The sequence below is a fragment of the Pelodiscus sinensis genome, chromosome 8 (genome assembly GCF_049634645.1).
Source record: "Pelodiscus sinensis isolate JC-2024 chromosome 8, ASM4963464v1, whole genome shotgun sequence".
Taxonomy (NCBI): domain Eukaryota; kingdom Metazoa; phylum Chordata; order Testudines; family Trionychidae; genus Pelodiscus; species Pelodiscus sinensis.
In genome coordinates this window covers 55,053,808-55,068,118 of record NC_134718.1, presented here as the reverse complement: position 1 = coordinate 55,068,118, position 14,311 = coordinate 55,053,808, and the positions used below count along the sequence as shown (strand labels likewise).

Below are 14,311 nucleotides of genomic sequence, written 5' to 3'. Positions count from 1 at the left end.
TCTTTGTGTTCTGCTAACACAGGAGGAAAAGTTCTTTCCGCTGCCCCATCCAGCTCTTTATTTTATGGAATTCCATTAGGATTTAAATTCTAAGCACCATGACATTTAAGGTTTTTTTAAGCATAAAACAAACTGCACAACTTCACCAACCCTGTCCACCAATGTAATTCAATATTTCCTCTTCATTTGAATAATGTGAGCTGACAAGGCAGTCAAAACCTATAACATCCATTAGCACTGTCTGCAAAATTGTACAACCCTAAGCCATTCTACCACTTGCAAAGAAAATTGATCTTACCTGAATATTAAGCCTTCCTCTGTGGGCCCCAAGGCCATATCGCTTTACTGTAGAAGCATGGAGCTGGAAATCAGTAATTTTTAACGTCTCTAAACCAAGCGGTGGGCAACCTATAAAACAGAATTTTGTATTGAAAAAAATGGAAACAAATAAATATCCTTTTAAGTTTGTGTGCATGTGTATACGTGAAAGAGAAATACATCAGATTCTCAGTTAGTTTAAATAGGGGAGCATCAACGAAATCAATGATATAGTGGTTACTTCATTGGAATCAATGGAATGATGTTGATTAATACCAGTTGAGGATCTACCCCTTTAAGTTTTCTTTAATAATTCTTGTTTTAATTTGCCATACTTTTCCTTTTCCGCAGCTATGCACAGTATGTCCTGTCAAGTGTTGTCAGTACAAAATGCCAGCAGAGTGGCCTTTTATTTTTTCTCTTTTGGCATTTATTACTGTGTCAAGTTATGTTTCCAATTAAAGCTCGTTTTGGAGACTTCAGTCATGCACAACATTGTACAATAGTATCTGTTACAAAGGTCTGGGAGGCCACACTGTGGAATTCTGCTGGAACAATGAGTAAGTACAAACAGGGCAAATTTGAAACAAGAAGCCACCTCTGTAAGCTTCAAAATGTTCAGAATTTTGAGTAAAAAATAGATGCCAGTATAGTACTGCAACAAAGTCAAAGCCATAAGATCATATTCTGGATGATAAGACATCAGAAAGGTCCTACTATATTTTGTAATCAGAAAAAGTTCTATTCTAGTACTTATATGACCTCCATTATATAGTATCTCTGCTCCTTACAATCGCTAACGTATTTCTCCTTATATCAGTCCTCAGAGATAGGAAAGTTCTCTTATCAACTTTTCCTGGAAGGGAAGTGGATTCATAGAGAGAGCATTCACACAGGAGCCTGACTTAAGGTCTCCTAATGCAAGCAATAACTATGACTAGACCATCCTTCCATTATGCTTTGTTTTAGAGCTGTGGAATTAGCAATGCATGTAAAGCTTAGATCCAAGACTATAACAGGGTTCAAAAAAAGTACTAGATAAATTCATGGACAATAGGTCCATCGTTGGCTATTAGCCAGGATGGTGTTCCAAGCTTCTGTTTGCCAGAAGCTGGGAATGGGCAACAAGCGATATATCACTTGATTACTTGCTCTGTTCATTACTTCTGGGGCACCTGGCACTGTCCACTGTCAGAAGATGGGCTACTGGGCTTATTGGACCTTTGATATGACCTTGTATGGCTAGTATTATGTCTGGATTTAGGTCTTGATTCACACCATTCATCTGAAATTCAGGGTTATCTGGATCTGAGAATCTGATCCAGGTCTATCTCCAGTCATCATACACAAATTGATAGAAAGGACATGGAATTTCTTTCTTCCCATTAGCTCTTGCACAAAGTAAAATCCTCCTGGAAAAATGTAACTGGGATTATGCTGCTGTATTTATTTGCTCACCCTTACAAAAAGGGTTTGGACACATCATCAGCAATAGGGCCAGCTTCTGGTCTAGCTGAAGTTAATGGCAAAACTCCTGATTACAATGGAGACAGGAATGGGATTATTAGAATGATAAACACTTAATATTAATGTATTTTTACAACACTAATAATAGGCTCAATGCTGCACAAAAGGCAACATGCAGACAGACCCTGATCAGAAAAGCTTTCAATCTAATTAACAAACAGAGAAGAGACAGGATGCACTGGGAAAACCAGAGGAAGGAGTAGTTTAGAGGGAATTTTGTTTGTTTTAATTATATTCTGTGACATATGAGTGTTTCATCTTATATTGTTCCGTGAACAAGACAAGCCTGAGGTTCTGAAAGATCTCTATTGGGAGTAAGTTACACAGAAGAACCGGTAATAAGAACTCCCTGTCTCACTCCTACAAATTCAACCCTCTGAACAGATTTAGAAATCAATCTAAGGGCATAATATTGCAAACACTTCTGCACCTGAGTACATTCACATATGTAGGCCCGTAAACAAAACTATAAAAATAAAGTTAGGCAGGCATGTAAGTGCTGGCAGGATTGGATCCTAAGGTTGGTGATAGAAGTGAATGCATGTTGCTTTTATCTCTGCAATGCTTGAAACTTCACAAAACCAATAATACAAAGTGTAACATTTACAGTTTTAATTTCTTCAGATACCAGGCAGTGTCTGCTTCTGTGTTGGTACAGTACCTAGCCGTCCAGGTCCCCATTTCTGATTAGGATTTCTTGATGCTACCATAATATAAAAAGGTATATAAAATAAAGTAATTCTATTCCCTGTTTAAAGTACCTTTAACTCTTATGGCCATGGACAATCTTTACAAAGAATTCTGAGAAAACCAGTTGGTTAATTTTCTTAAAAATATAAATGAGATCAGTTATCCTGCATGACTATGCCAGGTTTTTATTGAGACTTATAATATGGCATTGTATATTTCCCATGCATTATGGGGCCATCCAAGGGCTTTGTGGAAGATAAGTAGCATACATGATACAGTACTATATTCAAATTATTCTCTTAATATTTTATTAAAGGAAGAATAAAAGTCACATGTAGAGTGAAAAATTATGTGTGTATGTGTGATGGGTTGGATCACAGAAATCCCCTTGGGGTTGTCCCCCGGTTTTCTGATCAAGCCATTGATGCCAACCTTCCTGCCCTCTGGGGCTCCCCACATCCAGTCTTGCTGGGCCAGAATCTCTGGGTCTCCCCCAGCCAAGGCACAGAGCTGGGGTTACCTCACCCCTGTAGAGCAATACAGACACCGAACCAGATAAGCTCTGGGAGGGCTCAGCTATAAGACTGTTGGCAGCACCCAAGAACCAAACCCCCAAAAGGAAACAAAATCCCAAATGAATCCATCTATGTGGAATTTTTACACAGAAAGTTCATAAAGTTGTCAGCTCCATTTATCAATGAAAGAGAGATATGCACATTGTTTGTTCCCTCCAGGTAACAATTATTTACACTGGGCTTGATAATAAACAAGTGTTTTATTAATTATAAAAAAGGATTTAAGTGGTTGAACGTTAAAACAGACAGGTCAAAGTAAGTTACTAAACCAAAATAAACAAAAGACACCAGCTAATTCTAATACACTAAGAAACTTGTTACATGCAAATTCCTACTCTTAACAATTGTTCTTATCTCAGATAAAATGCTTCAAGTTAGAGTTTATCTTTATTCTGGCCTGGGTCTACAGCTTTTCAGAGTTCTTTGGAGTTCTTGTTTTCAGGTTTCTTCATGTGTATCCTCTTAGGTTGGGCAAAGCAGTTTCACAGGCCAGTTGAAGATAAAGACCCGATTGCTTTCCATTCCTTAAATACACTTTCCCCAGAGCAGTAACCCTTGGTTCAGTTTCCCCATCCCCATGGAAAAGTACTAAATTCAAGGTGGATTCCAGACCTGGTGGCATGATCACATGTCTTTCTGGGACCAACCACAGTCTGGGCTTACAGGAAAACTAATACCATTCACTGGCCACTGAGTCATTAAGTTCCTAAAGTATCGCTAATGGCCCTCTTTAACACATTTAGAATTAAAAACAGATTCACACTTCATATTCCTAACTTCACATATAAGAATAATACACACACAAAAATAGGATATATAGAGTCAGTGGATTACAATTTTCAACATAACATGTTGCATGTCTTATTTTGCATAAACCATATCCATATTCATAAGATAATTTTCATAAAGCATGGGGGGCATGACAACACATATTTGTATAAACCCAACTTCCAGATTACCTGCTACATCATCTGAAGTAGATGCCTCTGTAAATTCCCAGATAAAGTGTGAGTTTAAATTTATTAAAAAGTGGTGAATTAATTTTTACCATGAACACACGAGATTAAAAAAACCAATCCTGCAACATATTGAAATTAATGAGAGTTTTGCCTTTAGCTTCAATGAAAGGAGGATCAGACTTTTAAAAGAATGCTTAAAGCCACAAACAACATACTGCATGGATACATATCGTGAAAACGCCTTCATGTGGCTTTGAGAATACACTGGCCTTTCTTAATGAAGGACTATTTATCCTGCCACATTTTGAATGAAACTAGCTTCATTGAAGTCAATGGGAATTTTGCCATTGATTCAAATGGAGTCAGTCTTTTACCCTTTCTGTTACTTTTGCTATGTGCTCACATGGGAATTAGGATGAGAGCACCAACCATGTTTTCATTTGAAACCTCAGATAAAATTTCAACTAAGTCTCCAAAGGTCAAGGCTAATGCACTCACTCAATGAAACATGAAGTCATTGGGAAAAAAAATCCCTTTAAGAAAAATCACATATGTTGCCCTAAGTCTGGACTGAAAAATTTGACCTTAACTAAAAACATCTGATTTCCTCCACTCACGGTCCCTCTTTCTCTGGCAGTCATGCCAAACTAGGAATGGAACAATATCACTCTTCATAAAAGATTTCTGGACCTACCTTTAGGCTATTAAATTGCTAATACTGGTGGTGATCTTTCTGTCAAGTCTGTTGTTCAAAGCAGCGAATGTATATGGGATTCCAATGTTTTTCACAAAAGATTATCTTTGATTTTACTTTAAAGTTGAGTGCCTATAATAAATGAAGTCTAACTTTTTAAGAGACTCAGTTGTTTCACTTGCATGCCAATTTCATCAACACCACAAATATTAAGAAAAGTTTGTGCCATTTACAGAGTTTACCAAACAAAGGGTTTCAATCCTTTGTTTGGTAAATGGATGGGGGAATGGAAGTGGGAAAGTTTCCAATAGACTTGGTCTGATGCTCTCTTGGATACTGAATATAAGACACAGAAATCCATCTAAATTTGTCAATCTACTACAGGCAGAACTATTTAAAGTCCTTTATATGAGAGCTCTTCTAGGCTAAATACAGTACCTCTGACCTATGTAAAGCAGCCATGATGCAATGTCCATTCCTTCAGATAATGCTTAGGGCTAGCTTGCTGAGTAGTGTAGTGTACAGATAAGACCAACCAGCATTTCTGATGCTGAATCTTCATTAGCCAAGACATTAGCCACAACTTTTCTGTATGGCAGGGACTTTGAAGATTGTTTCAAATACATGTTATTACCCTGTAGCTATATTAGTCTGCATCAACAAAAACAACAAGGAATTCTGTGGCACCTTAAAGACTAACAAATGTATTTGGATATAAGCTTTCATGGGCTGGAGTCCACTTTGGCTCCAGCCCACAAAAGCTTATGCCCAAATACCTTTGCTATTATCCTTCAATCCTAAAAGTATTTATCAGCCCAAGTTCCTTTGTAATGTAGAGTGCACTGAGCTGAAAGGTGGGCAACACTGGTGGAGAACCAATGCCCAGCTCAAAGATTCATAATTAGGTTAGCAATTGCTCATGTAAGCGGTCCCACTGATTTCTATTGGATCACACCTGAGAAGAAATGCTCACCAACTTAATGGGATCATATTTCAGTTGGAAGGATTCAGACTAGATCCCAATCACTGAAATAATTATTACTTGTCCAGGTAAGTGATAGAGGAACCATGGTGCTAAAACTGGTGTTCTAATGTTCACAATTCATCATGAAATTTAGGACCTATACATCCTTGGAACTACAGTTCAGTTTCAGCAATAGGCAGGGAAAATAATAAGTTAGCTATCCTAGTTCAATTGTTAATGTATTCTTTTTCTTCTCAGTCAATTTTCTCAGTTAAAAGCACAGATTGACATGTATTTTGTTATATTTAATAGATACAATTTAGAAATATCAGTTCTCTTTTGTTGCTTTTCTGGGGCAAAGCAACCAAATTGGCTATTTTATTTTTAAATGATTTCCCATCAATTCTAACCATGTATTCGTTCTATTGGGGGGAGTGTTTCTTTGTTATTTATAAATTCATATTTATCATTTGAAAGGCATGCATCTATGATCATATTGGTTTTCCACAAGAAAATCTGTGCTTGTCTCACTCCTCACCACACAGTGATATACAGATCTATAAGTGGAGAAATATTTGCACAGTGCAGTCTAACCATTTTGGAGGCAGAATTTACTTTGAAAGCTTATTTATTTTTTATGATTCTAAATGTGTTTTAGCTAGAGGAGGTTTGTCCTTTTTAAATAGATAAGGCTCCCACAGCAGTTCAACATGTTTATTTAATTTAGAGTTTATGTTATAGACATAACAGTCCAGGGGAAGATTAAAAGAGATCAAGACACTGCCAATATTTATTTGATATAGAATCATCCATATACAAATACTGGTGTTGGCTTTGTAAATTTTCCCCAAGATATCTCTAACTACGCATTTGGGGCTTGGGAAAGATTCCTATTGACTTCAGTAGGAGTTGAATCAGGCTCTCAGTAATCTGAGCTCAAGTACTTCACTATAGTTTATACAGAACTGACTGTAGTTACACTAATGAGATTTCTGTGACTATATATACTGTGGGCTTGATTCTCAAATATGCTGAATAGCCGCAGCTCCCATCTTCACAAGCAGTTGTGGGTACTTAGCCTCTATGAAAATCAGTCAAGACACACGTAGTACAAATCTTGGCCATACTGCCCTGTAGGAACAGTCCTGCCATTGCATGTGGGGCCATTCTGATGCTATGCTGTTCCTTTGGTCAGCAATAATATCACTGTAATCATTCCAATTTGTGCCTGCTATTAGTGACAGGAGACATGCTTACCAGATTTGGCTGTGAACATGGTAGGCACATCTGTTAGCACATTACGGTCTTGCTCTTCCCTCTGGCCCACCACACTGAGTACAACATTGCTTCTGAAGTTTGAATCTCAGGCTGTCTCTAGACTACACCCCTCTTGCAACAGAGGGGTGTAAATTAGACACTTTGAAATTGCAAATGCAGCAGGGTTTAAATATCCTGCATTTCATTTGCATAATCGCATAATGGCACTCTTTTGAAAAAGCTCCATTTCAAAAGTAAAACCACGGTCTAGATGCAGTTCTGTAGAAAACGGCAGGCTTTTTCGAAAGATGTGGAGTACAGGATCTTTCTAAAAAGCCTGCTGTTTTTGACAGAACTGCATCTAGACCGCGGATTACTTTCAAAATGGCGCTTTTTTGAAAGAGCGCCATTACACAATTATGCAAATGAAGTGCAGGATATTTAAATCCCTGCTTCATTTGCAATTTCAAAGTGTCTAATTTACATCCCTCTGTCAAAAGAGGGATGTAGTCTAGACACAGCCTCAGATTCCTATTTTCCTGTCCTGAGCACTACGTATGTCGGTATGTCCTGAGGATATACAGATATTTAGGCCCGCATCCAGCAAATCACATGGTGAACTTCAACTTGAAATCAATGGGCTACTTACCTACTGAAAAGGTAACACTTGGTCAATAAGTGCTTTGCTAGATCAGAGCCTTACTCATTAATATTTTATTTGCATTATTATGAGGCAAATCTTATGCTGCTCTTATTTAGATAAAAAACCCAATCAGAGTCAACCTAAGGTCTATGGGTTTGGTCAAGGTCATATAAATTTTATTCTCTTGCATATAAATGCATATAATTTTATTCTTTATTCCCTATGAAATGTGTTTGAATAACTCACCTTCTAGTAATGGAACATATGGTGTGGAAAGCCCTAATTTATTCTATCCATATTCTGTGCCTCATCATAGCGACTTTTGCTCATCATTTAACATCTATTATGTCACCAGTGGTACAAAGTATTCTAAACACGCAATGTGCCAGAACAGATTCTATCTGAGCGGTAACAACCAAGCAGCTTTTGAGTTGAAAATATGTTTTGATTGCTTTGTGCCATTAAATATTGCCATGGACAGCCTTTGTGGGGGCTGGATGGAATGGAACAACATTCTCCATTCAGTCTAAATAATTAGTTCTATTTATAGTCTTGGACCAATTTGGGGGAATATGTTACAGCTAAATTCTTCTGTTTTGAGGATGTGTTCACATAAGTGTGAAATGTTCACAGATGTGTATGAGTCACTTCATTTACTTGGTATGCTACCTTCGCTTTTCTGGAGGATCCAAGTTCATGGATTCAGCTGTGTGTCGTTTTTCTCGTCTTCCTCAATTCCATACATCTACAATAGTTATCATCTGCTTTCATTTCAGGTGACCTCCCGTTCCCCATTTAGGAGAACTACTAGAAGCAGATGAAAGTTGCTCTGGCACATGATTTACTTTTAATTCCTCTTTCAAGTAAAAAAATTCCCACTGCACTGGTGAAACAGGGCAGGCTATCTCTGAGCTTACAACTAATTACACATATGCTATGATCAATGCTGAATTTATAGGTGCAGAGTGGGGGAATAAAGATACTCTAAAACTCTAGTCTATCCTAGGAAAGCACTCACTGCATTTTGCCATCAAAGCCATGTAACTTTCTAATGCAAACAGCAACCACTGTATGAGGTTTAACAGAATGGGGATTCTCCACTTAAAAGGAAAAGGCAATAATATCCATGTCCCTTTATACTATTATTGTCAAAACTTAAAAAAGACCCTGTGGGTATATTGTAAGCATAGGAAATTGTTCTGGTGAGAAAGATTCCTTTTTGGCTAAGCATGGAGAGCCTGGTCCAAAGTAGGGATGTAATAGTACGGTCGATTAACCAATAAGCAAAAGCTTCCCCCCCCCCCCTACCCCTTGCCAGTAAATTTTTTAGCAGGCTGGCCAGTAGCCCAGCTCAGTCCCAGCTTGCACTGGGTCCTAGACCTACCCCCACTGTGACTCTGCATTTAAAGTATATTAGGAGCCAGGCAGGCAGACAACCCAGTGCAGTTCCATGCTGGGTTTGGGAGCTCAGAACCCTCCCCCCAAACAGGGGCTGCTCTGGGACTATAGAATAGTCGACTAAATGATAAAAATTCATGAGGTTAATCGACTATTTAATTAACCAATATTTAACATCCCTAGCCAAAGTCCATTGAGATCAACAGGAGTCTTTCCATGGGCTTTGGAGCCAGCCTAGAGGTGACATAAGACTGTGTTGTTTGCACAGAATTAGGATAATTATTCATGGTAAATAACTTATTCAATGAGGATATCTCTTACCTAAAAAATTATCCATTAGTGGACTTTAATAAATCTCAATTAGTGAACATTTCGTGGGAACATATTTCAACCTATGGGCAGTCGGTGAATCAGCCACATTAATTACTAGCTACTTGTGATTCATGATGTGTCATTGATCATGGTTGCTTTTACCAATCAATAGGTAAATAACAGGACAGGATTCAGCATTTCTGAAACTAAAATGGTTCTTTATTAAGTCAACTATTTATAGAGATGCTGCAATTGCAGCTAGCATTAAAGCTATGTGCAGACAGACTTCCTGGTGCCTTCTCCAAATTCTTGCCTCCTGTAACTTATGCTCCATGCAGATTGCTACAGTCTCAGAGCAGAAGTTTAGGTAGCCAGATTGTTATCTGCAATGCATGTAGCCCACTCAGCAGCTCCCTTGCTCCTCAAACACCCTTGCTCTTTGGGGGGGCACATAACATAGGTCATAATATAGCTAGAATCAGTGTGCATAAAAATATGTTATGTATGTTGCTTTACATAACAAATGAGCTACTGCTGATCATGTCTATTGGATCTGGAATGGTGGTTGGATCAGAAATGGGCAAACATATGGCAGGGCACAGGGGTTTCTTAAGAGTATTTCCATTCAAATGTTTCTTCTATATTGCAGGGACAGAAGAGACTTCAAAAACTGCTGGCACAGGGAGACATATAGGACACGGTAAACATATCTCACACTGAATATTTCTTTATCCTTCATCTGGTATGCTTTTTAGCCCTGAAATTCTCTCCTAAGTAAAAACATGAATCCAATTACTCATATTAGAGTCAAACACTGAACCCCTCAATATTTGATTGGGATCAAAACTCCTCCCCTACCTAATTCTCACTGATGAACATGTTCTAGAAACACAGTGTACGTATATATTAAATCAAATACAGGAGGCCCCTGACTTGCAACCACCCAAGTTCCGCACTTACAACCATTTTTGTAAGTGTGGAAGGGGCCGGAAACCCCCAACTTATGTCCTTGGCCCAGATTTACAATGGCGCTTGGTGCCTACCGTAAATGCAGGTTCGAGCTACGACATCCCCAACTTGCGATGCTTCCCCCAGAACCAATCACTTCGCAAGTTGGGAGCCTCCTGTATAGAAACAGAAACAGAGAGCTTGTCCTTACGAGAAATTACTCTCTTTGTGGTTGGGTCTGGTATAAATCAGATATGTCTGCACCAGAACCTTTCATCCAGATTCCTCTGAATTTTCATAAAATTTGGATTTAAATCTTGGCCAGGTTGCACCCGGGACTCATCCATTATTTATTACAGACACAGTGCCCACACTCAGTAACATCAAACCTAGCACTAAACAGAGCTTCCCAAATCTCATGCGCGCGGCCAGATTTAGTGATGTTTTAAATTGGATGATTATGTAATTTGGGGGGGAGGGGAAGAGAGTTGAGTACTGCTTCTGATGGGTATCAGACATCAAAGTCAGCAACCTCATGACTGTAACTGGCTAGTCCTGACAGCTTTGAAGAGTCCTCAGACCATTTCTCAGTCCAGTACAGCAGCAGTTCAGTGGCTCCTCTAAGCATTTACCCACAGCTGTGATGGTGGCCTTGCCTGCTTGGTCTCAGCCTTGCCTCACTCCAGGTAACCCATCTTGACTCTGCTCACCAATTCCTGACTTCAGCTCTAGCATCTGGCCTCTGACCCCAGCTCGGACCCTTGGCTCTGATGTGAGACTTAGGCTCTGACCTTTGGCTCTGCCACAGAGGGTCCAGGTGCCTGGTTTTCAACCACAATGCCTGGTCAAAAAGGGATCCTGGTGGCTCCAGTTAACACTGCCAAGCAGCCATTAAAAGTGCAGTTGGTGGTGCAGCAGGGGCCCAGACTGAAGGCAAGCTGAGACTCCCTAACTGCCTACCTCCATGTGGCTCCCAGGAAGCAGCTGGCAGGTCTCTGTGGCTCCATGCCCCCACCCCGGAACCACAACCAATGGGAATTTCTGGGGTGGGCACCCATGGAGCCTCCCTGCCACCTCCAGGAGCCCCAGGAAGCTCCCCAGCATAGCAGCTCCTGAGACATGAGTAAGTGCCACCCAGACCCCACGCTCACCCCTGTGCTCCATCTTTCCGAATCCTGACCCCCTTTTTCGCCCCCCAAGTTCATCAGCCCCAGCCTGGAGCACCTCCCACAACCCAAGCACCAGCCCCACCCCAGTCTGCATCCCCAGCCAGAGCCCTCATGCCTCTTCCCGTGCCCCAATCACCTTCCCCAGCCTAGTCAAAGTGAAGGCAGGTGAGAGGGGATGGAGTGAGAGGGTAGGTTCCTCAGAGAAGGGGTGGAACAGGGGCAGGGCCTCAGGGAAGGGGGCAGGACAAAGGTGTTCGGCTATGTGCCATTAGAAAGTTGGCAATCCTGCTCTGCCATCTGACTCTGGCTCTGTTCCTGGGTTTCAATTCCTGACTACTGACGGCTCCACCAGCTCTTAGGCCTGAATCCTTCTTCAGCCACTAGGAATGACTGCCCACATTTATTCATTTATTATTTTGTTTAAAATATTTTTACTTTGCCTCTCTATTTAAAATATTTGAGTTGGCTTACAAAATTTTTCAAACACAATTATATATTATATCAAAAGGAATAAAATACAAGTCCCCAGAAGGGGGAACATAAAACCTGCTGACACATCTCAGGAGGACACACACACACACGCACATACACAAACTCAAACACCAATAAAAGCACAGGTGGCTTTATCCTGGTGCTGAAGCAATGCCAATGTTGGTGCCAGGTGACTGTCCTGGGGTAGAGAATTCCATAGCTTGGGGGGCAAAAGCTAAGAAGGCCCTGCTTTGCATAGATGTTAACCTTATCTCCATAAGTGGAGGAACATGGAGCAGAGCCTCCCCAGCTGAACTCAATCCCCAGGCAGGTTCATATGGGAGGATATGGTCCTTCAAATACCCCAGTCCCAACCCATTTAGGGCTTTATAAGTCATAACCATGAATTGTGCCCAGAAACATACCGGAAGCCAGTGCAACTGCTGAAGCACCGGCATAGTGTGCTCTGTAAAATGAGCGTTAGTTAAAACTTGAGCAGCCAAATTCTGTACCAGCTGAAGTTTCCAAGGACTCTTCAAAGGCAGCCCCTGGTAGAGTGCATTGCAGTGATTCAATTGGGATGTGACAAGAGCATGAATCACCATAGCCAGATCCTTCTTATCCAGGAAGGGTCACAGCTGGTGGATCAGCCAAAGCTGCCGAAAAGCACTCCTGGCCACTGAGGAAATCTCATTCTAAAATGTTAAAAAAGGGTCCAGGAGGACTCCCAAACTGAATATCTATTCTTTCAGGGGAAGTATGACCCCATCCAGAACAGGTAAAACACAACATTCCTGGTCAGATGGCTTCTTGATCCACAGAACCTTAGTCTTACATGGTTTCAGTTTCAGCTTATTCAATCTCATCCAGTCCATCACTGGATTCAGATACCAGTTCCAATCAGTCACCGCCACACCTGGATCCAATGTCACGGACAAATAGAGTGTCCTCTACATATCATGTTAAGAAAGTGGGCAGGCTCTAGACACACCTATTTCTTGTATGACTAAATTAGTTTCTTCTACAGAGCTCATGAAAAATCTGAGCATGATACAAGTTGTATTATGTCCCCAACTCCTGCTAGGACAAAAGAACAATGCAGAATTTATTTTGTGACAATGTATGTCCTTTTTAAAAAGACTGACTGTAAATTGCACCTTTTCTGTCAGCTAAATGTTGCGCACCAACTGACAAAATTGGGCACATGGTTTATTGAAAAGATTGTGGAGTATAGTATAGGTATCAGGGAAAATCTCTTTTTCTTTTTCCCTAGTTGAAGTAAAACTAGTGATAGGTATAGAATGAAGTAAGAACTACCCCATTTCCATAACTCAAACCTGAAATGAAACCAAACATTTTTTAAATTCAGAAAAGTTCACTTATTTGTCATGTTTAAGCACCTTCACACTTGCAGGCTGCAGATCTGGACATGCCAAAATAACATATTTAGCATTGGGATCTTGTGGTGTTTCTTGCAGAGTTGAAAGCAGGTTTTCCCAGAAAGCTTGTTTTTAGAAGATTTCCTCTCCATGTTTTCTGACTTAAGAGGTTCAGATAACATACAGTTTTGTAAACTGATGCAAGCAGTGGTGCTATAACTGTGTTGGTCCCAGGATATTAGACAGCCACGGTGAGTGAGGTAATATCTTTTGTTTCTTGCATATTCTCAAGAAGCCAGAAGTCATATTGACTCAATAAGGTATTACCTCACCCACCTTGGCTCTCCAACTTTAAAAACTGGAATTTCTGAGCCTGCTGCTGCTGCCAAACATCTTACCTAAGAAGTTACGTCATTTATGGCAAAGACAATATGGGAGCTCCATACAGCAGATGGCCTCCAGTCAGTGTGGCTCAGAAATCACAAAATTGTCTTAGGGTCTGATTATGCCTTAGTTAGGAGCAAGGGTAATGGGCACAAGGAGTCTTCCTCACTTCTGTCTATATGTATAGACCTAACTGTAGATGTTGCATGTTGTAGAGAGCTCAAGAATCATCCAGAATGGTGCAAGTCTTCTCATGGCAGGAACAATGTCCATGGCTTGAATTCACTCAGTATTAAAGTTCACTCTGCAGGAAGGAACGTATTCTGCACCTTCCATGAAAACATTGCAGTAGCTATGCTTCCAAAGGGCTTTTGTACATCTCTTTGCTGGTGTGCTGTGCCATTGATGAAAGAAGAATACTCCAGATTCATACCCAAATACAACTGACTGAGAAACCCACCCCATCTTCTATAAAAGAACACTGTATGTGGCTGATATCTCTTTGAAAGAGATGTTTTCTCTTTCACTGCTAGAGAATCAAACCCTTAAAATGTAAAAATTATGAGTTCAAAATTAAGTGCAAGCAAGGCAGACTTGTGTGCTGTTAATTCAAAACATTTTCA

The 14,311-nt window shown here is 40.2% G+C and overlaps 1 protein-coding gene across 1 annotated transcript in view; it reads right to left on the bottom strand.

The window, feature by feature from the left end:
- CPXM2 (carboxypeptidase X, M14 family member 2) overlaps nt 1-14,311 on the bottom strand; it is a 187,572-nt gene that overhangs the window by 82,949 nt on the left and 90,312 nt on the right. Inside the window, exon 5 of the mRNA XM_006136104.4 lies at nt 299-408. Coding sequence (XP_006136166.2) covers nt 299-408 — 110 coding nt within the window. The remainder of the gene's footprint in view (nt 1-298; nt 409-14,311) is intronic.